This window comes from Eretmochelys imbricata, chromosome 25 (genome assembly GCF_965152235.1).
Source record: "Eretmochelys imbricata isolate rEreImb1 chromosome 25, rEreImb1.hap1, whole genome shotgun sequence".
NCBI lineage: Eukaryota > Metazoa > Chordata > Testudines > Cheloniidae > Eretmochelys > Eretmochelys imbricata.
The window spans coordinates 6473766-6501268 of record NC_135596.1 but is presented as its reverse complement, the minus strand read 5'-3'; the positions used below and the strand labels follow the sequence as shown (position 1 = coordinate 6501268).

Genomic DNA, 27503 nt, shown 5'->3' with positions numbered 1-27503 from the left:
TTAGAGTTGAAGACAGGAAAAGCAACACAGTTTGACTTTTATTTCACTAGAATGCTCCAGCATGCTGTAATTCAGCATCAAATACAGTGGCGTGAAAGGGCAGCACACAGACACGTAGTGGAGAGATCAATACAATTCATGCTCTACATCCAGCGTAGCATTAGTAAGCTAGTTATAAAAGCTACTGTATTACTGTCGGAAAACATACATCTGCTAACCCTCCACTCATCGCGGGGTGGGGAGAACTAAGTAGGGCTAGTTCATAAGCAGAGAATACAAAATCCACCAATTTAAAAGCAGAGGGAAAAGCAAACTGCTCAGCCAAGTTTAATCTTTCTGTTACAAAGCATTCACATTCTGGGCTCAAGGAAGATGCACACAGGCATTGGGAACGTGGCAGCAGCGAGGCAAACAAGCAGGTACACATTTTCACATGGGCCAGGCACACACAGAGAGGGCTTGATCTTCCCCAGGTGTAGGGGCATGAGTGTAATGTAACCACTGCTGAGAGGGAGAGTTAGTTGGGAATCCTGATCCCACAGGCAAGCTCCTTGGGGCAGGGACTTTTAGACTTTAGTTTGTACACCACCTAGCACAGTGGGGTCCTGGCCCATGCCTAGAGGTCCTAGGCATAACTGCAACACAAATAACAGGAGCATGACTGGGTGGGTACCAAGTCACACCTGCCCCAGCTGGAAGGAGACCTGAAGGGGGAGCATCCGAGTTCCTCAGTAGCACGATGAAGGCCATGGTCATGCCTGCATCTCAAGACACTGCCATCTTCTGCCCACACGCGACCCTCTGCTCTTGTGTACTAGGGAGTGAGTGCACAGCGGTGCCTGCCGCAAAACCACTCATTGCAAGGGACTATGACGATCTACGCTTGGCTTGGGGAGCGGCGCCCTTGTGACACTTGTGTTCCACGCAAGGACTTGCAAGATGGATGCCTGAGAGGAGAGTTTATCCCTGTGCATTGAACCGAGACCTGGGGATGAAAGTCCACCTCACAGCAGCAAACCACCATATGAAGCAGCTGCCATTTACTACCATTAACAAATTGCTAACAGTGCAGAGAAGTGCCCTAGGAGTGATATCCCCAACACCCCCATGCAGGTAGTCAGCACAAGGCCCTGCATGCTATTTACACCCTGCTTAAATGGTGCCTAGGGCCTTGTGCGAGTCCCCCAGACTACAGTGAATTTCACCCTGGGGCCAAATCCTGCTTCCACTAAGTCAACTGGAATTGCAAAGCTGTCACTGACCTCCTGAGGCCAAAATGTAGGCCTTGGTGAACACACCAAATGGGTCTGCACCGTTGACAGAAGACATCCACTTTCATCTGCTCTGCTAAGTGCTTTTCTGGCTCTGAGTGAAATGGCTAAAAGTTAAGCAATCTTGAGGAGGCGCCATTCATTTCAGGATAACGTTAAGAGGTGTGTGTAGGGAAACTTGACTGAATTCAGCATACAGCATGAGCCTGTTTAACCCAAGGCTTATTAATACCCTCCCCCCCCCACCGCCGTAACTCATACCAGGTGAAATTCATCTACGTGCAGAGGACCAACTTGAATCCTAGGTGCTACATAGGAAAGGCAGTGCTATCCAGTGGATAGAGCACTGGACTGGGACTCAGGAGATCTTGGTTCTATTCCTAGCTATGCCACTGGCCTTCTGGGTGATCCAGGTACAGAGAGAAGTGGCTTGCCCAGTTTCTCCATCTGCACAATGGGGATAACAATACCTCCTTTGTAATGGACTTTGCTCAGATCTAGAGTTGAAAAGCGCTAAAAGAGGATAAATTAAATAGTGAATATGCCTTGCACTAGCTCCCAGCAAAGGGGTGAATTTCACCCACAATGCACTGTTCCTTTACTTGTCCAAAACCCCCATTTCCCAGAAGCTTTGGAGTTTTCTAAGAGGAAAATACTTAACTGGGATAACTAGATCTCGCTATTTTCTTCCAACCCTCATGACTACACACACACCTCCAAGGTAGCCAGGCTCTTCTCATTGAGCGTAGAATGAGGATTTATTTGACCCCTGCAAGGAAAACAACAAAGAACCCCACAGACGACACAAAGCATCCCACATAACATGATGCAGAACAAAAATTAAAAGTTGGCTAAGTCCAGGTTAACAATTCTCCAAAACATTGGTAGTTCCTTAGAAATCTAATGTAAACATTACATTTATAAAAATATAGCTATGATTCCAAAAATAAGCCACAACAGTTCTGGCAGCACATTGATTGAGTCAACTTTCTGGAATTACGACTCACCTGCAGTCACCCCATATTGAAAAGAATGGCCAAGAGGAGCAGAAGATATTCCACACCTCCAAGGATGAGGTTAGGCAGCCACGCTATGTTTAGGCTTCCCGATGTGGCAAATTACAGGCAGGACTCCAGTTTCCATTAACAGGATCCAAGCACTGGGAATTTTGACCCATCCCCTGGGCAGCATGTTCGTATTTCCAGGGAGTTAAATGACAGGCAGTTCTCTTTCACCACCCTTTCGATGGCAAGCATGCAAAGAAAATCCACACAACACATTACGCAAGATGAAGGCAACTAAAAGTTCGGTAACATGATTGGACCGTATTCTGTTAGCAAAGCTCCAAGCATCTGTCCTTGTGTTTATGAGCAAATCACACACACACACACACACCACTGCGTTAGGAATGTGTTAGAAAGATATTTGAGAGGCCCAGCAAAGGGCTGGCTTTGCAGCAATGGGAAATGTTGCTTTTAAACTGAAGTTCAAGGAGGCTTTGGCCTCCAGTGTTAATTAGTTGCTTTGGTCCATCTGATAAAGATGTCACACAAATCCCATGGTAATGCATTTCACTTACTTAATATTTACAATATATACAATATAGGGAAAAAATTAAGACTAAACAAAATGGGGAATGGGGCACTGGGGGAAGGAGAACTCTCCCCTAGGAGCTAATATATTATTGAATAAGGCACTTGTATATTGAGACCATTTTCAAAAGATCATTTGCAAATGGATTCCATCCAGCTTGGAGACCTTTTCGAAGCCTTTCAGGAGCAGATTCTGTTTCCAGTTACTCAGTGTAAATTTGGCATAACTCCACTGTTAGCTATGGAGTTACTCTGGATTCACATCAACACGACAGAGCAGAATCCAGCACTAGAGTGCAGATCTGAACAAACAACAAACCTCCTTCATGTCTTTCTGAAGTTGAAGGCTTTTAGCACCTCACAGGATCTTTAGCAGAGACTTTCAAAGCTGCTGGAGGGTTTTGAAGGCTCAGCTCTCATAAAAATTAACGGAAATCGGGCATCCAAATCTCACAGGCTGATTGGAAAAATCTCAACATTGAGTAGCAGATTTTTTAAGGAGAAATGAGAAACTGTAGCTTGTACTGCGTGGGCTGACATAGTACAAAATGGAAAGGAATCAGACTGCTCTGTCTACAGATTCCAGTACTTGTGACATGAGAAATCGATAAAAGGATGTGAGTCAGCACTGACACATACTATGGCCAGGTCTACACTACAAAGTTTTGTCAGCATAGCTAAGCTGATGGAGGTGTGAAACAAAAAACAAATCAACATCCCCCCTAGCCAACATAGCTATGTCAGCAAACCCCCGCCCAATACAGACGCAGCTCAGCAGGCATAACAGTGCTTCCTTCTGTCGATATAGCTAATATCATTCAGTGAGGTGGTGTTACTGGCCAACTACAAAACTTCTGTCATATGCTATGTCTATACTTGGGTGCTCTGGTTGTTACAGCTATACTAGAAAGCATTTGTAGTGTAGACAAAGCCTAGTTCTCAGCAAGAAAAGACCCTCAACAGAACCTCTCTCTTCCCCTCAACCAACTTCTTAGGGAAAGACAATACCACCTCTCTCTGCCTGCATGCTGAAGTAGAGAGAAGAGCTGTACAGCTGGCGTTATATCAGGGGAGTGGTCCTGCATGACTAAATAAAGGATCGTTCACAAGACTGTTAAGCATTTTGTAGTATAACGGGTGACATATTGGAGTAGAACAATTCACAAGCATAAGAAACTTGATCAGATTCGGATCTAACCTATGTCAGAATAAATCAGGGATTAATCCATCCATTTTAACGGAGTTACTCCCAAATCATTCTTAGTGTTCATTCATGTACAAGTCATTCTTGGTACTCAGATTTACAGTTATCTACCACCTGGCTACAGAACTGTAGCTGGAAGATTATTTACATTTTTAGGGTTTGTCAATGGGGTGAGATTCAATCAGGAGGGAGAGGATACGTGGGGCCAGCACAAAATCTAGACACTGCGTAAGCGGGACTTAAGTGATGCCTAGGTCCTGTGTTGGCTGTCTGCATAAGAGTGAATATAACTGATGCAGTCTGAGCCAAAGCCCACTGAAGTCAGTGATTCCAATGGGCTTTCAATCAGGCCATTAGCAAGCAAGGGTTATAGGCAAGTGAGATGAAGTGGTACTTTCAAAGCATGTAGATCCTATCGTAAGAAAAACCTTTTTTTTTTTTTGGGGGGGGGATGACGAATTGTAACAGTATAATACCTCACCAGCTGAGTGGAGGTTCTGCTAATCAGATGCAATGTCCCCAGCAATCCCTCACTGTGAGCAGAGTTATCTAAAGCATTTTCTTACTACAGAGAACTCAAGAGAAGGTTTAGACCTTCAAGGGCCTTATGAACAAAAAGGGAGCCCTGGCCACCAATTTCAATCTTACAAGGAACAAAATAAAATAGATGAGACATTTCCCTTCGAGAAACAGAAATTCCAGAAAACTCATCAGGAGATACCCGTTGATGCCCATTTCCAATTGCGTCCCCTGCTCAGTAACAGGAAGATGGCTGTGGTGTACTGTGCATCTGATATGACTGAAGAGGGAAGGGAAAGAGCATCTTAAAGTGTTCTTTGCAGAGGGAAAATCAGCCTTTTCCATGTACAGATCATTGGAGGATTCCCCCAAGCAAGGGCAGCGAATAGTTCCTCGGTCTGCAGCAAGGCAAATACTGGCATCTGTGCACAAAATAAAACATTCCAACAGAGATGGGCAAATCCCTGGAGGCAGTACACGCTGAGTGCACAGATTTTCTGCAGTCATGGGGGAGGAGGGAATTAAAAAACCCCAAAGATGATGGGAAAAAAAAACAAGTGATATTTTCAAATAATAAAAATAATAATGATGAGACCAAAAAAAGATAATCCAGGCAGTTTGACTGCTGTTGCTGCTTAAGGCCACTGATTTCCCGTGGGATAGTTGGGCACCGTGGGATACTGTGGCAGACTGTTTCCAGAAAAGTTATTGTACTGAGCTTCCCTGCTCGGGGGGTCCCTCCATGAGCCGCTGTTCCATTCATCCTGGGCTTTCTGAAAGCTTCCGCCAGCCCCTCGGTAAATTTTATGTACCTAATAGGTAATCAAGAGAGCAAGGGAAGAATCAGCAGCAAGTATCTAGTTCCCTTTCCAACAAGAGCTATGGTCACTTTGATAATGCCTAATATACTAGACACTTCCTAGTGCTGTCCCATGTATCTGGTAACATCTCTGTTCAAGTGTCCACATTCCAAAGGAACAAGGGCGCTATAAACAGAACAGTGCAGCAGACGGCAACAGAGAAGCAGCTAGATAAGATCTACATAGAGTCTTTTAACCCACTGCAGCATTATGACGAACTCAGGTTGGGGAATTGCATAGTAATGATGTTAGAAGCAATTCATCCAAACTAGGTCAGTTTACCTATAATTCACTATTACTGAAATTGCTGCATCCCAGACTGGCAAAGCTTGGGTACACGATAGGAGAACTATATAGCTGGGTGTATAGAGGTGCAGGAGGAGGAGTGACTTTCTTCAGCCACCCTACCACACAGATGCCAACCAACGTGTGATCTCAAAGAAGGCAGTATGCTCCCACATTCCAGAGGTAAACTGTCCTGATGGCAGCTGCTTTGGGGTAGAGAACACTTTGCTGGACTGGTCAGCTTTGGCATCACCTTGTGTGACAGATGAAGTGCAACAGAAATACTATGGTGAAGTGTCTCCTGTTGTATTCCCTAGGACAGTGGCTCTCCAGCTTTTTCTTTTTGCAGACCACTTTAAGGAGAAAGATCCTCCCATGAACCTCCCTCTCACCACCCCCATCTGTCATTGTGTGGGTCTCAACAGGTTTAATTCTCCGAATCAATGGTTGTCCATGGATTCATGCTGGGAGGGACACGGTTGCATTGCATGGAGGGAACCCTCAATTGCGCACTCAACCTTTCATCTAGATGTGCCTTGGAGGGGATCAGGCTTGGCAGGGGGACAACCCCCTCACGGTTTATACTCTCAACTTTATAGGATGCGAGTGGGTACAGCGACCACCGAGCTGATGATTCACTTTGCTTTGATGCACAGAACTGACAGATACTTCATGTCAGAAAGGCAACTGAGGCACTTACCCTTAGGAGATAGAAGGACATCGCAACTGCCGACACCGTAAACAGTATGGCTGGGAACAGCATGAACACAGCCGCGGCAACACTGGTACTGAAAAAAGTAGTGGCTGCCAACCATCCGCTGGAAGAAAGTGAAATACAGAGACGGTAGTTTGTTGTGACCGCCAACCTGAAAATATTTGCAAGGGAGTTGTAAAGTTCCAAGATATGCATGGAAAAAACAAACGAACTAGGGCAAGAACCAGCTGCAGTACAGGTAGGCACTCCCCCCTGCACATCTCTGTCAAGGCACCTCAAGTCCTGACCTGCAACATCCCCTGCTAGGTGAATTTCTCTAGGGGCCTGGAAGCCAGTTGAATGGTGAGGATTTAGGAGGTAAACAAACATCCATCAGGGAACCAAATTTATTTTCACTTGTGCAGAGGTAGTATGGGGGCTAGTGGAATAAAGTTGGGGTTAAGAACCAGGAACCTGAGAGTCCTTGACCTAGCGCTGAGTCTCCATTTCCCACAGGTCTTCACACTGTGCCTCATGGGCACCCTGAGGAGCAGCGTTTAAACACAGCACTCTGCGTAGCACTTTCCCCCCGTTATTCTAGCTTCAGCAGGATTTGCATCCAGGATTTGCATCCAGGCTCTAAAGATGGCAGATTAAATTATCAACCTTCTGTGACCTAAACAGGTAAGGTCAAGAACATACCCTCCAATTATTATTTAAGGATGAACGTTGGGACTCTAGCTTTGTAGACTGGAGATGAAGTGAAATTTATGTGCACGGGGAAGATGGGAAGAAAGGATAAGATGTCTTGATCTCCTCACTCTCACGCCCAAGAAGCTGGGTTGGAACCTTGCTGCAAACTCACAGGTGGCTTCTCCGCGGCAATGGTGTGGTCATATGGAGGGAGAAATGGTTATTTATTGGTAGGGCCCTACCAAATTCACGGTCCATTTTGGTCAAATTTCACGGTCATAGGATTTAAAAAAATAATAAATTTAACAATTTCAGCTATTTAAATCTGAAATTTCACGGTAGTGTAATTGTTGGGGTCCTGACCCAAAAAGGAGTTGTGGGGGTCACAAGGTTATAGTAGGGGGGGCTGCGGTTCTGCTACCCTTACTTCTGTGCTGCTGCCGGCAGTGGAACTTCCTTCAGAGCTGGGTGGCTGGAGAGCAGCAGCTGCTGGTTGGGAGCCCAGCTCTGAAGGCAGTTTGCTGCCAGCAGCAGCTTAGAAGTAAGGGTGGCCTGGTATGGTCTTGCCACCCTGACTTCTGCGCTGCTGCTGGCAGGGTGCTGCCTTGAGACCTGGGTGCCCAGCCAACAGCTGCCGTCCTGCAGCCACCCAGCTCCGAAGGCAGTGCAGAAGTAAGGATGTCAATATTGTGACCCCTCCCCCCCCCCCCATAACCTTGCGACTCCCATGCAACTCCCTTTTGGGTCAGGACCCCCAATTTGAGAAATGCTCGTCTCCCCCGTGAAGTCTGTATAGTGTAGGGTAAAAAGCACACAAAAGACCCGATTTCACAGTCCTATTTATTAGGGTGGGGGAAAACACGTAGCCCTGAAAGAACAGACCGGATGAAAATCCTATGCTGGCTCAAATCATGTAACATATTCTGTCATTACCTTAGTGAGATGAGGAGCTGAGACCATGCCCTCACTCTAACCAGGACCCTTTCTTCATCAAACCCCTTCCCCTATCATCTCCCCCAACTCTTCCCCACCCCCAAACATCAGCATTTAATGAGTGGAAATGTGGAACATAGATCCTATGGGACAAAAATCTCTGCAGCTAGATGGAGAGAAGACATGGACTGAGTGCTCCATTCAAAGACAATGGGAGCATCCTGCTTACCATGCACCCCAGCCGGAGAAACCGATTGCTTGTATGACAGTCAGAATAAACTGGGCACCAAAGATGAAGAAAAAAGCCATAAAATTAAAAGAGCTGTCAGACCTGTGAAATGAGAGAGGATATTAGGGAGAATGCATGGGGTTTATCACCTTGTACTGTACCATGTTACTGTGTCCCCACTCCCTCCATACACACTTTATCATGAAGCAATGGATCCCCACTCAGTTTTGTACCTTGAAGACGAATATTCCCCACCCCCCTTTCTCGAGTGCTGGAAACACACAGGTCTCTGCATCATCGGGACTTAATCTCCCTCAATAAACCTAGGTCCTGAAATTGATCTAAAACTAATTAGACGTATGACCACCTTCAGAGAGGCATGTTTCCCATCAATACCTCAGCAGTCTCTTGCAGAAGAGAAAGCACCTGCTGCGTTATCCTGACTGCATGTCTAAACCCAATGCAGTTTGACACCTGTGCTTTTCATAATGCAACCCATCCATTTGTGATCAGGCACAAAGCCATGGGAACACATGGGTACGAGTGCTGGCAGCCAGAGAGATCCTGTATGTGCATTACATGCAATTATTGAGAACAAGAATCCTAGCTGGGAATATCCCAGTGGCTGTTTGTCATCAGTTTACACACCTGTGGTTAAGGAAGTGGGCCACTGATAACCCAGCTCTGGGATGGATTAGGAAGAAAAACAGCTCTGACAGCCATGTACAGAGTGCGTTTGAGCCTCATGAGCTGGGTGGAATGCTGCCTGGGGAAAGCAGTTGTGTTCAGAGGCAACGCTGCTTTTTGTAACTCCACAGCACCTCTGTCTTTTGGCTGGATAGGTCAGGCAGGTGCCAAACTACTGAACGAAGTCAGCAGAGTTTATGTTCGTGGTCCAGGTACGCATGGTGGCTACCGAAATTAGGTGTGCTCAATGGCCTCTCCATCACAAGATGTACCGGGGGTCAGCATAGCTCTACCAGAGCCCTAGCCGTACCATCCAGCAACAGTAGCACAGATGGTACCATCAGAGGCAGTGTCTTCATCTACCACCCCCCATATTAGTCAGCCGTTCTTTGGCAAGGAATACTGCTAGTTTAAATGGAAGTTCAGCTCTGGATCCACTCATACCTGATGACATTTAATAGAGCAAATTATTGACATCAAATCCATTGAACCACAGAAACAGGGAGGTGGTGTGTTCTAGGCGAGATGTACAAAGGTATTTAGGCACCTAAAGATGCACAGAGGAGCTTTTTAAAATCCCCTAGGTGCCTAAGCAGGACAGGTACCTAACTCGCATTGAAAGTCAACTAAATGAGTTAGGTTCTTAACTCCCCTTGAGTATGTAATTCCTCTTAGGTGCCTATCTGCACATTTAAGCACCTAAATACTGTTGTAAATCTGGTACTTAATGACGAGAGCAAATGAACAGGGCTGACCTTGGGCAAGTTGGAAACCCTCAGGACTTGATTCTCTCTTGCCCTACACCTTATGCAGTCATTTACACCAGTGCAAAGTGAGTGTAAAGTTGCATGAATACCTCCACAAAAGGCAGGTCAATAGAAGATGTGGCCTCTGTGTCCAATAGTATTGTTGCCTCACAGGGGGGTTGTGAAAGAGACTGGACATCCTGGGTTGGACAATGCTACAGAATAGCAAAATGCTACCATCATGGCATTCTCCTTTTGAATACTGGATCTGAGCATCGCACATTTACGGTGATAGAATTACCTTAACCATGGACTATTTGTCTCAGTACTGAAACCAAATCACAGTGAAAGAACAACTTTCCAGGCAGGACCTTTAAATGGACTCTCATGACAATGACCTGGCAATAGTGAAGAAATCTCAATTTGAAGGGGTGTATGGGAATCAGCTAGAGCAGTGGTTTTCAACCTGTGGTCTGAGGACCCCTGGGGATCTGCAGACTATATGATTTCCAAAGGGGTCTACACCTCCATTTGAAATTGGTTTAGGGATCCGCAAATGAAAAAAGGTTGAATACCACTGAGCTAGAACATGTGGAAAAGGTGAATTCTGATCCACCTTTCCGCTGGAAATTTGCCACATCTCTGCTCTCATGCCAAGGCTCTGCACCTAATTTAACTTTGGACGTGGACATATGGTGAATGTTTCACAAAACCATCCATGGAGTATGCTATCCCAATATCTACCATGGCTGTAACATCTGGGAATAAGCCTAGCAAGTGGGTCTAACCTGACTCTCTAGAAGAGAGACTGGCTGTAATGAATCTGGCTACAATATTCCTTTCTCATAAAAAGATTTCCCCGATTACACCGCTATTTTCTTTAAAGTCTCCTCCAAACTAACTGCTCTGTGGCTTGCTGGCCTGTCCCTTGGGTATTGATTTTATAGAGAAGTATTTACACAGGATAATCACAAGGGCCTTTCAGCATTCAGTTGCACAAACACATACAAACAGCATTAAAGAAATAATTAGAATCTTAGTCCACAAAGCCAAGAGGAAAGCATTGTGGAGGAGTAATTTTCCCCAGACTTTGGAATAGAAAGTGCTCTTTGAACAGAGTTCCGCTAGTGACTTGGAAACCCCAGGGACTTCTGAATTAGGAAAGGGGAAGGGAAAAAAAACAAAAAAAAACACAGCCCAATAGAGTAACACTTCTCAGATTTCATTTTTCACTTCCTTTAAGAATTTCAGATGATTCAATTGCTTTGCTTTTCATATCCTTTTAGAAGTTATTTCCTTTGAATTCTATAACGTAATTAATTTAGTTGCTATGGTTTTAATCATCTCCAGTACATTAGCACACATTTTGTTAGTATTTGAGGTGAGCATTTAGATGCAGATTCAGGAAAGCATTTGAGCACATGCTTAGAGTTAAGCACTTGCGTAAGTCCCCCCGGCACACGCTTAAAATTTAGCATATACTTGAGTGCTTTCTAGAATCAGGGCCTTAGTCTGTCTGCTTCTATTCCTGCCAGCTGCTTATGCTTTTTTCTAAATTAACTTCTTACCATAGAATGATGATTAACCAATTTAAAAAAAAAAAACCACACTGGTCATGAAGGAAGGGAGAGAAGGTTTCTAGGAAACTGGAATGACAGACTCCTGTCAGTTCTGCTAGTGACTTGCTGCAGGACCTTGGGAAAATAAACTTCCCCTCTCCACGCCTCAGTTTCCCTATGCAAAATGGAGATTAAACACAAGTCCCTCAAAGAGATGTGAGTCTCAATACACTAATGATTGCAAAGTGCTTTGCAATTCCCAGCAGGCACTAGAGACATGCAAATGATTATTAATTTTAAAAAAAAAAGTAGGATTTTAAATAGATTTGTGCAGTTTGAGAAGAGACCTGGTCTTTGTATGCTGCTTTTATTTAAATACCCCCTCCCAATATGCGTAACTAGATGCTGTGCCTAGAGACAAAAAACAGAACAGTTCTTAGCAAGCTGTTTTTGTACAGCTTTCCCATAAAGAACTGAGAAACCAAAAATCTCATACAAGCTTTTTGAAGAATGTCTCCCATACCATTAGTGATGTGAATGCTTAGGTAACCCCAGGGATATTTAATAATCACAATTCATTAACAATTTTAAGTTTTTAAAATATGGATTTCATGCTTGTGAAAGTGCCAAACCAAACAGTGCTGCAATGACCACAGAACAGGTCATACGGCATGGTCATCAGCAGTGCAAGATCTTATTGCGAGCCCCCCTTCACCAATGTGAATCAGCCCGGTTCTGAAGGAACCCTTCATGGGGACAAGAGAGAAACTAAGTTTCTGTGGCCTTTTCAGGCCTGGACCTCTCTGCCAACAAGGGGCCAGTCTGTGTCAAGGGTGGTGTTTTGTGGGCATGGATACTTCTCGCTAATCATAGTATTCTTCACCGAGCTCATACGTAGCTTGTAGACTGTATCCTTCCCCACTACCTCCACCCTTTGTCCATCTTGTCTGTTTCAACTGTAAGCTCTCTAGGGCAGAGACTAGCTCTTAGTCCATATCTGTATAGCACTAGAACAATCGGATCCCTTTAACCACTATCATAATACAAACAAGCAGCTACCAAACCACCACCAGACAGCAGCAGCTTTGAGTCACTCTCTACCTGGGCTGGATTCAAACCAGCCACCCAGAGATGGGAAGCCCTATAGCTTCATCTATAAGCTCCTGAGCTGGCCAAACTTTCTTAACCAAATATTGTTGTAACTGAATATTCCATTTACTTTCTCCTTAATCTTTGCCCTGACAGATAACAGCTTGCGGGCATTGTCCTCTTGATCAACATTTACTGAACGAACCTCTCAGAGGAAACCCTTTGATCAAAGGAAGAAGATGAGTGTCTACTTACCGAAAACCTTTGTATGCAGGCCGGAACCAGCATATGTAACTGCAGGGGCTGAAGAGAAAAAGCCAAAGGATGGCCAAGCCAAAATTAACGCCATAACCACCACCAATCCACCAGGCCAGGCAGCCAATTAGATTCACCACTAGTGTGATGCAGTAAACTATAAAGAGAGAACAGGAGAGGGCATAAGTAGTGCTGTTTGCTGCCTTCAGAAAAAAAGCAAATGGTTTGTATTATAATACAAGGAGACCTTGTTATGGGAGGAATTGTTAGCACAATGAAGTGATTGGGGTGGACGTTATCAACACGCTGACCACAAGGCATGGCTTCTGCTGTAACTTGGAAGAACTGCTGCTAGGGATGGTCAGTTTTGGAATGGGGCAGATACCAGTAGAGAAATCAAGGGACTCATTTGTGAGCATATGTTAGTGGAAGAAAAACTGGGTGGATAATTCTGCAAGTGAAGGGATCAGTGGAAGATCAGGATTTGGACCTCTATTGTTACAAAGTAAAATTGAGTTGCCAGATTTTTAGTTACATCAAGGTCCCTTTATGCCCCAAGAATGGTACAGAAGGGTCTTTAAAGGAGTGGAATCATCCATTGAAAAAACACCCCCTGCACAAGTAGCTTCCCTGGCTAGCACATGGAGTCCAAGTAAGGGCTCTGTGGTGGGTTTCCCGCACACCACTGTCCCCCATCCTGCCAGGGGCTCTGGGCACCCTATTCTCCTATACCAGGATCTCCCAATTGCCCTCCGTGGAAGAGACTCTGTGTGTCCCTATTTCCCCCAACTCCCGTAACAGGATTCCACATCCCTCAATGCCAGGGTCTGCACAGGTCCTCTCCCCCCGCCTCAAACATTATTTTACTTCTTCCTGCCTGGGAGATGCATCATTCAAGGTTTCAACATGTTTAACTCTATTGGGAGGATGAGCAGAGATGAGACAGGGTGTTATGCTGGAAAGTTTTAATAGCTTCCATCAAGTGGCTCTTCAATCTAAAGACAATTACAGAGGGCTTGAAGCTGTGGCTATGCTAAACTGATGCCAGGAGCTCAGTGTGATGCCATTTTCCACCTTCCCGCTTTCTGATTCCCCCCCACAATATCAATTGAGTTCTGCCCATTGATACCTGGAAAATTCCCAGAAATTTTAGAACAGATAGGATGGAGCATTAAAAAGTTATATAGAATCATAGGACTGGAAGGGACCTAGAGAGGTCATCTAGTCCAGTCCCCTGCACTCATGGCAGGACTAAGTATTATCTACACCTCCCTGGGCAATTCATTCCAATGCTTAACCATCCAAACAGAGATGCCTTATACCATCAAGTTGAGTGTCTCGCAAGCTCAGCCAATTATATGTCCCCTCCTAACCGACTTTGGGGACACTGAGTAATTAATAAATGATTGTGTACCAACACATCATACTGGGAAGATACACAGCTGAATCTTTAATACAAGAAGTTTCTAACTGATTATTCAGGCATTTAAGTTAAATGGGAGTTAACATAATCAAAAAAGCAGTTTTAATTAAAAAAATCCTTCGCTCAGTTATGCAGGTTTCACTTCCTGGTATAAGTTAACTGTAAAAGGTTAACAAAAGATTTGCTTTAAATGCCCTGGTTTGCAGATGCCTTAAGATTTAGCAAAGGGAAAACTCACTTTTAAGTTAAATCCTATTTAAAGTGAATAACTGGAGAGTCTAGAATTTTTAGTTTGATAACTCGTGGGCTATAAAAACAAGCAAATAATAAAAACCCTTTAAATCAATGGTGCCTATAAAGCTGTAACGCAAAATGTGATTTACACAGGCATTTGTTCTCCAGCAGTAGGAGCTCTGGTACAGGATACCCCAAATCTCACTACACCATTTGTTATTAAATGTTCAAATCCAATTAAAATAATGACCCCTCAGCTTTCTAGTATGTATTTATTTTAAATGTTTTTGTCCTCTCTTTGGATCTGTTTCTCTCACCTTTATGCCGCACCCACCCCAGAAACCCAGAATGACCCAAACAGAAAACGTGCAGCAGATGGAAATCTAAAATGCACAGAGGAAAGCCCAGGTCTGCTCAGACATACATGTGGCCCAGTTGCCTAAATGGCTGGCACCTTTCCATTTTTCCACTAAATTGAATGAGGGATGCTTTGTTTAAAAAAAAAAAAACAACCCATCCACACACAAAGGCAGCTTTACTGCATGCAACATTTAACTAGTCAGTCTGGAGGAGACAAGCAGTTTCTTCAGGCAAGAAAATTAGAGCTTTTTTCAGCATCTCTGAATAACAAAAGAACAATGAAATGACAGATCATCCTATTGTTTATACACACACATCTCTCTCTCACACAACATTTGGAATAAAACCCACAGCATCAAGTGTGTATTGTGTCCCTCAGTGAGAAAGTTATTTCTGTAACCAGAAGGGAAGCTGGGATGACAGGTATTTTGGGAGGAAAGGGTTGGCAGGGCAAAAGGATTTTTTTCATCTTCAGGAGCAGGGTTTCTCAAACTGGGGGTCCTGACCCAAAACGGGGTGGGGGTTGGTTGTTGTGCGTCCTTCAAGTTCGAAGATCACTATGATATCACTGATTGGTTTGTTTTCTGTGAACACCTGAGTGGCTGATCAGGCCAATTTGAGTTTCGAACCATCTGTGGCACACTAAATCTCTTTGTCATGAAATTGCAACTTACAAATGTAGTGGTTTTTTTTTTTTTTGTTACATAACTGCACTCAAAAACAAAACAATGTGACACTTCAGAGCCTACAAGTCCACTCAGTCCTAATACTTGTTCAGCCAATCGCTCAGACAAACAAGTTTGTTTACATTTACAGGAGATACTGCTGCCTCCTTATTTACAATGTCACCAGAAAGTGAGAACAGGTATTCGCATGGCACTTTTGTAGCTGGCATTGCAAGGTTTTGACATGCCAGATACGCTAAACATTCGAATGCCCCTTCATGCTTCGGCCACCATTCCAGAGGACATGCTTTCATGCTGATGATGCTCGTTAAAAAAGAATAATGCGTTAATTAAATTTGTGACTGAACTCCTTGGGGGGAGAATTTTTTGTCCCCTGGTTGGTTTTACCCACATTCTGCCTTATATTCCATGTTATAGCAGTCTCAGATGATGACCCAGCATATGTTGTTCATTTTAAGAACACTTTCACTACAGATTTCACAAAACGCAAAGACACAAAGAAGGTACCAATGTGAGATTTCTAAAGATAGCTACAGCACTGGACCCAAGGTTTAAGAATCTGAAGTGCTGTACAAAATCTGAGAGGGACGGGGTGTGGAGCATGATTTCAGAAGTCTTAAAAGAGCAACACTCCGATGGGGAATCTACAGAACCCGAGCCACCAAAAAAGAAAGTCAACCTTCTGCTGGTGGCATCTGACTCAGATAATGAACATGAACATGCATCGGTCCACACTGCTTTGGATGGTTATCGAGCAGAACCCGTCATCAGCATGGACGCATGTCCCCTGGAATGGTGGTTGAAGCATGAAGGGACATATGAATCTTTAGCGCATTTGGCACGTAAATATCTTGCCATGCAGGCTACAACATTGCCATGAGAAAGCCTGTTCTCACATTCAGGTGACATTGTAAACAAGTAGTGGGCAGCATTATGTCCCGCAAATGTAAACAAACTCGTTTGTCTGAGCGATTGGCTGAACAAAAAATAGGACTGAGTGGATTTGCAGGCTCTAAACTTTTACATTGTTTTATTTTTGAATGCAGTTTTATTTTTAACATAATTCTACACTTGAGAGTTCAACTTTCATGATAAAGAGATTGCACTGCAGTACTTGTAAAAGGGGAATTGAAAAATACTATCTTTTTTTTTTTTACAGTGCAAATACTTGTAATCAAAAATATAAAGTGAGCACTGTACACTTTGTATTCTGTGTTGTAATTGAAATCAATACATTTGAAAATGTAGAAAACATCCAAAAATATTTAAATAAATGGTATTCTATTATTAACAGTGCGATTAATCGCTTGACTGCCCTAGTTACTTTTGAAGTAAGCTTCATGGGACAACAGGTTAAAATTCAGGCACAAACTACACCACAGTATCCTAGAAGGAAGATTTTGTTCTTGATAAGTGAACAGAAGTGAAACTCTAAAATGTGTAATACATGGGGATCTACCTCTTTATAGCTGTTGAGCCCAATATGTACAATTTCTCAAAAAATTTCATAATTTCACTTACAGATCCATAAATGGTAAATTCTCTTCACCAAACTCTGATAGTCTATGGGAATTTCATCAGCAAAGTTCTGGTAGAAGCACGGTTTCAGAGGAATAAACTTGGGGAGCGGAGGGAAATTATTCACTTTCTCTACAAAAACAAAAACATACACAGTTTAGCTAACTCAGACATATTCTCTTAAATTAATGAATCATCATAATGACATGCCCCCTCACCCGCACTTTCCCAGCATGGAAATACTCAGAGGAAGCACAGAGAAGAGTGTGGAAGCTTGGAACTATTCTGACAAACATGCCCACCATTAGGAGAAAAGAGGATGCCTAGTTCATGGTATCCAGTTTATTTACTCAAATGGGCCAATATCAGCACTTATCTTCACCCTAGATATTTAGGGCTTATTCTCTGTTGTTTTGTAGCCTGTGTAGTCATTTACCCCAGTGCAAACCAGGGGAAAAGCACCACCATTCTGATTCAGTTGTGTTTCACTGGCATAAATGACCACAAAAGGTGCAGTGAAACAGACTCCAGACTTAGCTCAGGAGCACAGTAGCTTAGATAGGGTGAGAGAGGCCAGCTAAGCAGGTCACTAGCTGCATCTAGTGGTGGCAGCCCTTGCAGGAGGGTTTTATCTAATCCATTAGGGCACAAAAGCAGTGGTGGATATTGGTTTCCCACACCAAACAAATCAGATGAAAAGCAGGGATTCTCCCCTCCCACAGGCAGAGACAGATGGAGATTGGCTTGCAGAAGAGCCTACATTCCCAGTGGAGTTCTTTCTGGCTACAGCAATCAGGCCTTGTGGCCTGCAGCCAATATGGTTTCATGACAATGAAAGGGGTGACTTTAGGAGAACAGTCCTCTACAAATAGGTTATACATAGGTTATATATAGGGGTCGGTCCTGGGGACGGTTTTGTTCAATATCTTCATAAATGATCTGGAGGATGGTGTGGATTGCACTCTCAGCAAATTTGCGGATGATACTAAACTGAGAGGAGTGGTAGATACACTGGAGGGCAGGGATAGGATACAGAGGGACCAGACAAATTGGAGGATTGGGCCAAAAGAAATCTGATGAGGTTCAATAAGGATAAGTGCAGGGTCCTGCACTTAGGACGGAAGAACCCAATGCACAGCTACAGACTAGGGACCGAATGGCTAGGCAGCAGTTCTGCGGAAAAGGACCTGGGGTGACAGTGGACGAGAAGCTGGATATGAGTCAGCAGTGTCCCCTTGTTGCCAAGAAGGCCAATGGCATTTTGGGATGTATAAGTAGGGGCATAGTGAGCAGATTGAGGGACGTGATTGTCCCCCTCTATTCGACATTGGTGAGGCCTCATCTGGAGTACTGTGTCCAGTTTTGGGCCCCACACTACAAGAAGGATGTGGAAAAATTGGAGAGAGTCCAGTGAAGGGCAACAAAAATGATTAGGGGTCTGGAACACATGACTTATGAGGAGAGACTGAGGGAACTGGGATTGTTTAGTCTGCAGAAGAGAAGAATGAGGGGGCATTTGATAGCTGCTTTCAACTACCTGAGAGGTGGTTCCAAGAGGATGGTTCTAGACTATTCTCAGTGGTAGAAGAGGACAGGACAAGGAGTAATGGTCTCAAGTTGCAGTGGGGGAGGTTTAGGTTGGATATTAGGAAAAACTTTTTCACTAAGAGGGTGGTGAAACACTGGAATGCGTTACCTAGGGAGGTGGTAGAATCTCCTTCCTTAGAAGTTTTTAAGGTCAGGCTTGACAAAGCCCTAGCTGGGATGATTTAATTGGGGATTGGTCCTGCTTCGAGCAGGGGGTTGGACTAGATGACCTCCTGAGGTCCCTTCCAACCCTGATATTCTATGATACTAAAAGGATGCCATCCAGTCAAAGGGGAAAATGAGTCACACTAACTCTTCATGGGACTATCTGCCCTGCATATATCAGGGATGTTTTTACTGTTATGAATTTCATAAGTCATGGCCTTCTTGCCTTCCAAATCCAACATTTCTATTATCATTCAGCCTTGCCCCTAGCAAACCAAGCCATAAATTCAGACACCATTATACAGACAGTAGGGACAGCCACACAAGGAGCAGAGAGATATCTACCTTCTTATATGCATTTTATTTTTTAAACCTCTGATTTTTAAAAAAGTAATAGGAGTCCTTAAATTGTGTAATCCAAACTGCTGTTAGCTGCTGGGAAGATACGCACGCATGAATATCTAATATAACCATGTGTGCATTTCTACATATTTGGGAATATCTGTTCTTGCCTTTGAGTGCTGATTAAAAGTTTGATTCCAGGGCACTGTGACTAATTGTTTCAAGTCCTCAGTTTCAGTAAAACAGAATTAAAAACAATCAGAGGAAGAGAAGAAAAATGTCCTGGGAAAACTTCCAAATGGCACAGAAGACAAGACAAGTGTCTTAACATGACCTTTCAGGCCCAGAGAGTTCCCCCCCTCTTGCCATCATCTCTGTGTGAGAAGATAAAAAGCTGCTCTGGCAAAATGAACTGCTCTCTATAGAAACACCAGCAATAAGAGCAGCCTCACTGTGATGCTAAAGGAACAGTCTGCCCACAGCCTCTTTATCAGGGTGCTGCTAGCCCCTTCTCTATCCCCTCTCCCAAAATGTAGTTGCAGCCACTTTAGGTTACTGCAGATCCCTCTCTCCTTCCCTCCCCGCAAGGGGGTCTCATTCACCAGCATTTCCGTGACGGCAAGCCACCAGTGCATCTGGCCCATAGATTTCCTTGAAGCACAGGTTCAAACCCTGGCACATTCAGATAAGCCCTCCAGCTCTCTAAGGTAGATACATTTAGTACCATAATGTTTACTTTGCATTTTGCACTGCCTGGAAATTAATGATCCCATGGTAATTGGCTAAAGGCGTTTGTCAGTGGCCAAAATTTTCCTCTATTATTCTCTATTGTTGTGTACCACGCTGTGTGCCAGTTGGCTGCTAACCGCCCACCCCAGAGTTGGCTACATTTTAGGGCTGCTGTGCATATACAATTTTAAACTGTTTGCGGTTTCTTCGGCGGAACAACAGGAATGTAAGAAAATATTCTCTCTCAGATCTGATCACGTGCCCCAGAGATTTCTACAATACTCGCTTTTGCTCTGGGACAAGACTTTTAGACTACAGCAAGCACAATGTTTGCTAAAAAACACTGTCAATTTTAGAGGATGTATAAACTCAGGACTCGTTCCAGCTCGCAGTGAAGTCAATGGGAGTTTTGCTTTTGTTTTCAATGGGAGCAGAATTAAGCCCTTGGTTAAAGTTCATAATGCAGCTAGGAGTGCTGTGGAAGCAGACATTTAATTTCTGTAGGAAGGGACTGCAGTAACCAATTTCCTCCACACAAGCATCTAAGTCACATCCAGCCTTCTATGGCCAGGATGGGGACCTCAGTTAATGACCTTGAGGACAAACACAGTGTAAAATAGGAGTATGCGGAAGGGAGGAAAAGGGGAGCAGCCAGAAGGCTCTACAAGGGATGTGAAGGGCCTATGGAGAGAAGAAGAAAAGCTTATCATGCCTAATCCACTATGCTGATCACTGTACACTGCTGAAACATTATCTGCCATCGTTTTTATTTCTCCGTATTTAGTACTGCTCTTTACCTGCCATTTCTGCTAGAAATGTTCCTTGGAGAAATTTTGAAATCAGACAGCAATGAATCTATTAAAGAAAGAAAGAAATCAGATCAATCGCATATAATTGTAACCCACATTCACAGAAACCCCAATTTTAAAGGCATTTTAAAATTTTCAACGAAGTCCACATTTTTTCAAAAATTCATTATTCTAGCTCTTGACTGCCAGCATAGCGTTTCCAGTGCACACTGTTTGTTTCTAACTGTACAGAGTAGGCAGGCTCAAACAGTATCACTAAGAGAAATATGAATTACCCCATTTGTATTAATGGGATGCTACATTTGAAGGCTTAATTAATTACAACCTCACGGTCAACAACTTTAGCAGCTTTATTGCTAAATGTACCTGGCACAGTCAGAGGTTGCACAGGAAACTGCTGCCAGAACACATGCACATTCCAGCTGAAGGCAGACAAGTTGAAACAAACGAGCCTGGTTTGGACTCAGGTCCAAGCAAACAAAAACTCAGAGGGGAAGAAACTGGTGCCAGACCAGCAGACATAATGATTTGACTGTTCCCCAGCTCACCATGGCACTTTCATAACTGTTAGAGTATGAGTACGCTTAAAACGCTACAGCAGCAGCTTCGCCGCCATAGTGCTTTAACGTAGACACCGCTTATGTCTATGGGAGAGGTTCTCCCATTGGAATAGGTAGTCCACCTCCCCAAGAAGCGGTAGCTAGGTTGATGGAAGAATTCTTCCGTTGATCTAGCAATGTCTACACCGGGGGGTTAGGTCAGTATACCTACCTCTCTTGGAGGCGTGAAAATTACACAGAGAGAGGTAGTAGTTATACTGATAAAATTTCCCACTGTAGACCAGGCCTCAATTATTAACCAATTGTTTGCTAAGAAAAACATCCCTCCCTCCCTCCCCTCCCCCAAAAAATCACAGATGCAACACAAACTGACAACATAGTTTATCTTCACAGAGAATTCTTTTACATAACAGTTTGGCAAGGAACCAGACTGCAGTACAGAACTCCCAAAGAAGTCACACATTCCATCATTAATTTTTTTTTAAAAAAATCATGCAAAAATATTCAGAGACTTTACAAATAAAGATTATTTAATGGGGAGAGGGTGGAGAACCATTCTTATTATTGCAATTCTTGGAGGACTCAATCATGCAACCCTTATTCTGCTCAGCAATTCCACTGATTTCAGTGGAATTAACCGTGTGAGTAAAAGCTGCAGGTTTGGATCCTGAACCACAGATAGCTGATTCTATCTACTTGATATTTAAAGAACAGAAAATGTGTGCCAATGCTTTCAGTAAATCCCAGTTGAAAACAAAGAATCCTTTAAAAAAACAAAAATACAAAAAAAACCCCCATTGTTTTGGCCACAGTTCTAAACCAGAATTTTAAGTACCAACAAAAATAACTAGTAAAATGAAAGAAAAAAGTCAGCCCTTACTTTAATATGACAAACAACAGACACATACAAAGTTCCACCTCACACCGCAGTGTGATCTTGAGACCAGGAAACTGAACTTGCGAGTAAGAAGAACTGCCACTAAATTGTTGTGACTTGAAGCAATTCACTTTACATCTCTGACCCTCTGTTTCTTCTCTCACCCTTTGTCTTGTCTATCACTTGGTCTGCACACATTTTGCACCAAAAACAACGAGGAGTCCTTGTGGCACCTTAGAGACTAAGAAGTTCATTTGAGCATAAGCTTTCATGGGCTAAAACCCACTTCATCAGATACATGGAGTGGAAAATACAGTAGCAAGTATATATACATAGTACATGAAAAGATGGGAGGTACCATAGCAATTTCAATATAAAAAAAACAAAACCAAAAAACCACCACCTTTTTGCAAGGAAGAAAAAGCCAATGGGCAAGTTAAGTGATGCAGGATCAGGTTCCACAATTTATTTAGATTCCTCTCATTTGTTCGCTTTGCCATGGACTTCAGTAGAAGCAAGCTCAAACTCTTTGTATGAGGATATGCACTTACATTGTTGGCTTGGACCTTGAAGTACTTTTCTTTAGTGCTCTGAAATGGCTTGGTAATTGAGTTGTTATTACACACTCCCAACTTGTCATTTATTTTGCCAGGGACTCCTGCAAATACATGACTGCATGTTCGAGGAGAAGACACCTTAGATTTATGATAAAACAGAAGAAAGATCCTGCTCCTGCAAGGTGACAACGTTACTCAGTTCTCACTGACTTGAGCATATATAGCCCATACAATGCTATATTTCTATTTGAAGAAGTCTTAGCCATCAGTGAACTCCAGCTGCAAGATACAAGTGTAGTGAAACAGCTGCACTGCAAATATTGATAAGCAGTTAAGCAAGAAGACATATGGATGAGCATTTACATCTGCACATAGATACCATAACTGACTTATGTCTTGTGATACAGTTGTATGAAAGATACTAACAGAAATGTAAGTTCTATTGTACATTCATATAGAAACTTTAAGTCAACTGAAAAGAACAGATTAAAAATGCATCACCCCACCACTCTCTGCAGCCAAGACTTTTCAATTAAAATCCATCTTGCTGGGGGGAAACTAAAGGAAACCTGGATGTAAAATGCTCTTCCCTTTTCCACTATGCTCCTAAGCAAACATGAATAACTCAAAGTTTACAGTCCAATTCACATGACTCACAAAACCAAGACGGGGTTCAATGAAAGCTGCTACTGTCTCCATTTCAAAAATACAAAATGCCCTTGTATCCTGTTGAGGGTAACATTTTCTGTTTTAAAAATGCAAGAAACAGGACACTGTTGTCTGCACAGGAAGCAGGCAACAAACTACATTAAAGGGATACATCATGTTTAAAGTCATATGTCATAAATACGTGTATTTCTTTACCTATGTTGTAATATCTTAAGTTGTCAGAAGGGAAGGTTTTAAATTGGATTTATTTTTCGCTGTTTGTGCCTTTCATTGATTTTTTGAATTTCTCTTAGCTTGGAGAAGGGACAGTCTGGCTGTTAGGATGCTAACCTGAGACTTTTAGATTCATAATCATAGACAATAAGGCCAGAAGGGACCACTGTGATCATCTAGTCTTACCTCCTGGATAACACGTTATAGCACTTCCATCCATTAATTCCTGTTTGAACTAGAGCAGATCTTTTAGAAAAATAGTTAATCTTGCTTTAAAAATGGTCTGTGATGTAGAATCTACCACAGTCCTGGGTGAATTGTTCCATGGCTAATTACTCTCACTACTAAAAACTTGCACCTTATTTCCAGTCTGAATTTTTCTAGCTTCAACTTCTAACCATTGGTTCTTGTTCTAACTAGGTCTGCTAGATTGAAGAACCCGTTATCAATATTTTGTTCCCCATGTAGCTATTGCTTGCCCCAAGATAAGACTCCCCTGACAACCTGTAAGTATGGCCTATGCGCTTTTTTCCTAGATTAGAGAGTTACTTGGGAGAGCCAGGTTCAATTCCCTGCTCTGTCAGAAACTGCCTGTGAGACCTTCAGCAAGCCACTTAAGGCCAGATTTTTAAAAAGTATCTAGGCACCACCTAAATCACACTGAAGTCAATGGGAGTTAGGCACCTAACTACTTCTAAATATCTGCCCCTTAGTCTCTCTATGCCTCAGCTTCCCATCTGTACAATGGGGATAAAAGCACAGCCCTACTTCACAGGGCTGTTGTGTGGATAAATACATTAAAGATTGTGAGGCACTCAGATAATGGGGGCCATATGAGTACCTAGAAGAGAAACAGAAAGATGGACAATCAAAATAAATGAATTCAATTTCACTTTTGCTTATAGCCAGTTTCACAGTCAGACTAGAGAGGGAGCATAGTCTTAACTGACAGGCTTTCACCTTTGCACCCTCCTAATCCTGAGTTGCTGGAAAGATGGGACAAAAACACCCTCTCTCTTCTGTCAATTAGACAGCCTAGAGACTGCTCTATGTTAATAAGATTTCCAAGGATGTCTATGGCTTACAGTCAGGCTCGGAAGGATGTGGTTTTTACTGATAAGCGTCAATTTCACCACACACAGCCAAACTGACAAAAAAATATTTCCATCAAGAATAAGCAAAGTTTACAGATCAGCAAAGAAAGAAAAATGGTGCTTGAGAACTTATTAGAATTTGATTGAAGGATATTTATTTTGACATGTGATGCTGACAATTTGTGTTTTAACAGTTATAAAACTTCAACTTTTTGCATCTTGATGTTTACTGTCATTAATTATTGCCTGCCCCCCATAATTTCCTGCAACTGTAAAAATTTAAATTGATACAAAGATTTAAAATGCTTAAAATAGACATTAATATTATCTGTCAAAATTATAAAAAAAATAAAAACCAAGTTTTGCCAAGCCTACTTACAACATATGCTACTGCTATGCTCCCTCTCAACGCCTATCTGGCACTTGCAGAAGGCAGTTTATGGAAGCCCAACACAACACCTGTTCTGGAGGAATTTACAGCCCCATATCCTACCGCAGTAGATCGAGCAAGATCCCACACTCCAAAAACATGATAGACAGACACTGGCTTCAATGGGATTACTCCTGTGAATAAGCCTTACTCACAGGAGTAAGAGATTGCAGCAGAGGGCCCCAGAGGAGAGAAAGACTTGCTTTTCCAACTTGTGTGTTTCTGTGCTCTCATACTGCATTATAACTACTACTCCTGGGGGAACTCTGTGCTAAAAAATTAAAAATTCTACGCACAATATTTTAAAATTCTGCATATTTTATTTGTCAAAACAACGCAGTATAATCATGTTGGTTTCAATTATTTAGGTAATTTATTTAAAGTACAATACAGTGGATGGAGCATGGGAGGAAATCCCCAAACCTCCTTGCCTAACAGTAATGTAGCTAGGTTTGACCCTTTATTTCTAGTTATTAGTCAACAAATATATGTAGCCATATGCTCAGTGTTACATCACAGGCAACTGAAGAGCAAGTGAGGGCTGGGGAATCAAACTCACAATTTGTACTGGCTACTAACCATCTCCAGAGAAGTCAGTAGCAAACAGTTCATAGAGCACATTTTGATAAGAATTCTTTTCAGTCCAATAATTTAGACCAGTTGTAATCAGTAAAGCACCATACGCACTTATAAGGCCATACTGTCCTTTACACCACTCTGACCATATAAAGAAGCCTTAAAACTTTTACACCTGTTTTATACTCCTGGGGGAATTCACAAAGACAATGGAAACAATTCACTAAGCGGGCAGGCTGCTACGTTCTGCTCTTTCTGAGGGGACAGTCTGCGCCACGCCTGCCGCCTCAGACACACCCTGAAGCCATGCCCCTCCAAGCCAAGAGTGCCGCAATAGGGAGTGAGAAGGACAGTGTCTCTCTCACAACTTCCCACCCCTTCACACACACCCGGTGGTGATTTACGTCTCTATTGGCTGCTCTAGGTGCTGAACAGACCTGCTTGTGCTGCCAGGAAGGTGTGCGTGGCTGCTCTTGTGGCTTCCCTTTGCTCCCTCATCAGAAGTCATTTTTCTGCAGGAAAGAAAAGAAATCTGCAGGGGGCGGGAATATGAATTCTGTGCACACGCAGTGATGCAGAATTCCCCCAAGAGTAAACTACTCAGATTGGCCTAGCTACAAATGGGACCTCTGCAGCAGACAACACTAACACCCAAAGTAAAATTAAAAACACACACAAAAATAAATCATCAATTATTTACATGTCAAATGTCTACAGCACAGATAAATACCACAAAGGTCTCATCACTACAGCATGAGAGAAATACTTTTTGCTAAATATATTCTGAAAGTGTTTCACAGTCAAGAACAAAAAGGGGGGGGGGGAAACCATTCCTCTTAGAACTACTAGTGCCCAAGGATACGCTTTGAAAAAACTTCCACCCTTCTTGCAATCACCACATGTGCAAAACCCCCAGGCATTACAGATGTGACTTTCCCTTACATTCACTGTACAACCAGCCTCTCCTTGCACCTGCACCACATACAAGACAGCACTCCCACCCTTACTTGCTCTACATTCATAATACAGAATTACCTCAACTGTCATACATGCAAACTGGTCATTTTCATCCACAAACCAGGAAGTTACACACCCAACTCACCACAAATCACAATGCAACAAGGTGCAAAACTTGGCAGAGAAAATATGGGCGGGAACCTGCCACTGACAGATGGTTGCTGAACAGTCAGACTTGGGGGACAGATCATGGGGGGGGGGCGCAGAAGTGTTTCCAATCCAATCAGTCCCCAGTGCCGAGAGGGGGAGAAGAGGTCTGCCTGGTTACACCTCCATTAATTGCTCACCTGGGCTGAGAGGGGGACTGGCCTGGCTACAGCCTCTCCCCCATTAATTGCTCGCCTGGGCTGAGGAGGGGGAGCTGGCCTGGCTGCACCCCCCCTCCCCCATTAATTGCTCGCCTGGGCTGAGGAGGGGGGCTGGCCTGGCTGCACCCCCCCCCATTAATTGCTCGCCTGGGCTGAGGAGGGGGGCTGGCCTGGCTGCACCCCCCTCCCCCACTAATTGCTCGCCTAGGCTGGGGGGGGCTGGCCTGGCTGCACCCCCCCTCCCCCATTAATTGCTCGGCAGCGGGGGGGCCTGGTTCCTAACCGGGGCGAGGGGCCACTCCCGGGCCGCCAAGCCATTCCCCGCAAGGGGTAGCCACCCGCTCGGCTGTTTATCGCCCTCACCTCCGCACCAGCCGCCGAAGCCCTCCGCTCCCTCCCGGCCTTAGCAGCAGCCGCGGGGCACGCCGGGAGTTGCAGTTCCAGGACGGCTTATGGCCGGCCCCGCCAGCCGCGAGGATGACTACCTCTCCCAACATGCCCCTCGGCGGCCACGGCGTCATGTGACCAAGGAGCGGGCCAAGGGGCGAGGCCTGAAGTCAGAGGGGCGTGGCCTGAAGCCGGGGGGGCGTGGCAGGCGGATATTGGCCTACGGCGGCCGGCGGGGGACAATTTTATAAGGGAGGGGAGGCGCGGGGGTGCAAACGGCGAAGCCAGGGCTGGCCTTACCCTGAGGCGCACTGAGGCGGCCGCCTCAGGTGCCAGTAGGGGGGAG

The 27503-nt window shown here is 43.8% G+C and overlaps 1 protein-coding gene across 1 annotated transcript; it reads right to left on the bottom strand.

Annotated features, from left to right (window-relative positions):
* On the bottom strand, positions 1 to 27291 carry SCAMP4 (secretory carrier membrane protein 4). The gene is given in 9 exon segments (XM_077841917.1): positions 1 to 5398; positions 6432 to 6549; positions 8281 to 8382; positions 12617 to 12773; positions 16841 to 16969; positions 20458 to 20515; positions 22458 to 22564; positions 27134 to 27155; positions 27157 to 27291. Coding segments are annotated over 9 exon segments (1005 nt in total). The 3' UTR covers positions 1 to 5221.
* Between the last annotated feature and the right edge of the window lie 212 nt (positions 27292 to 27503).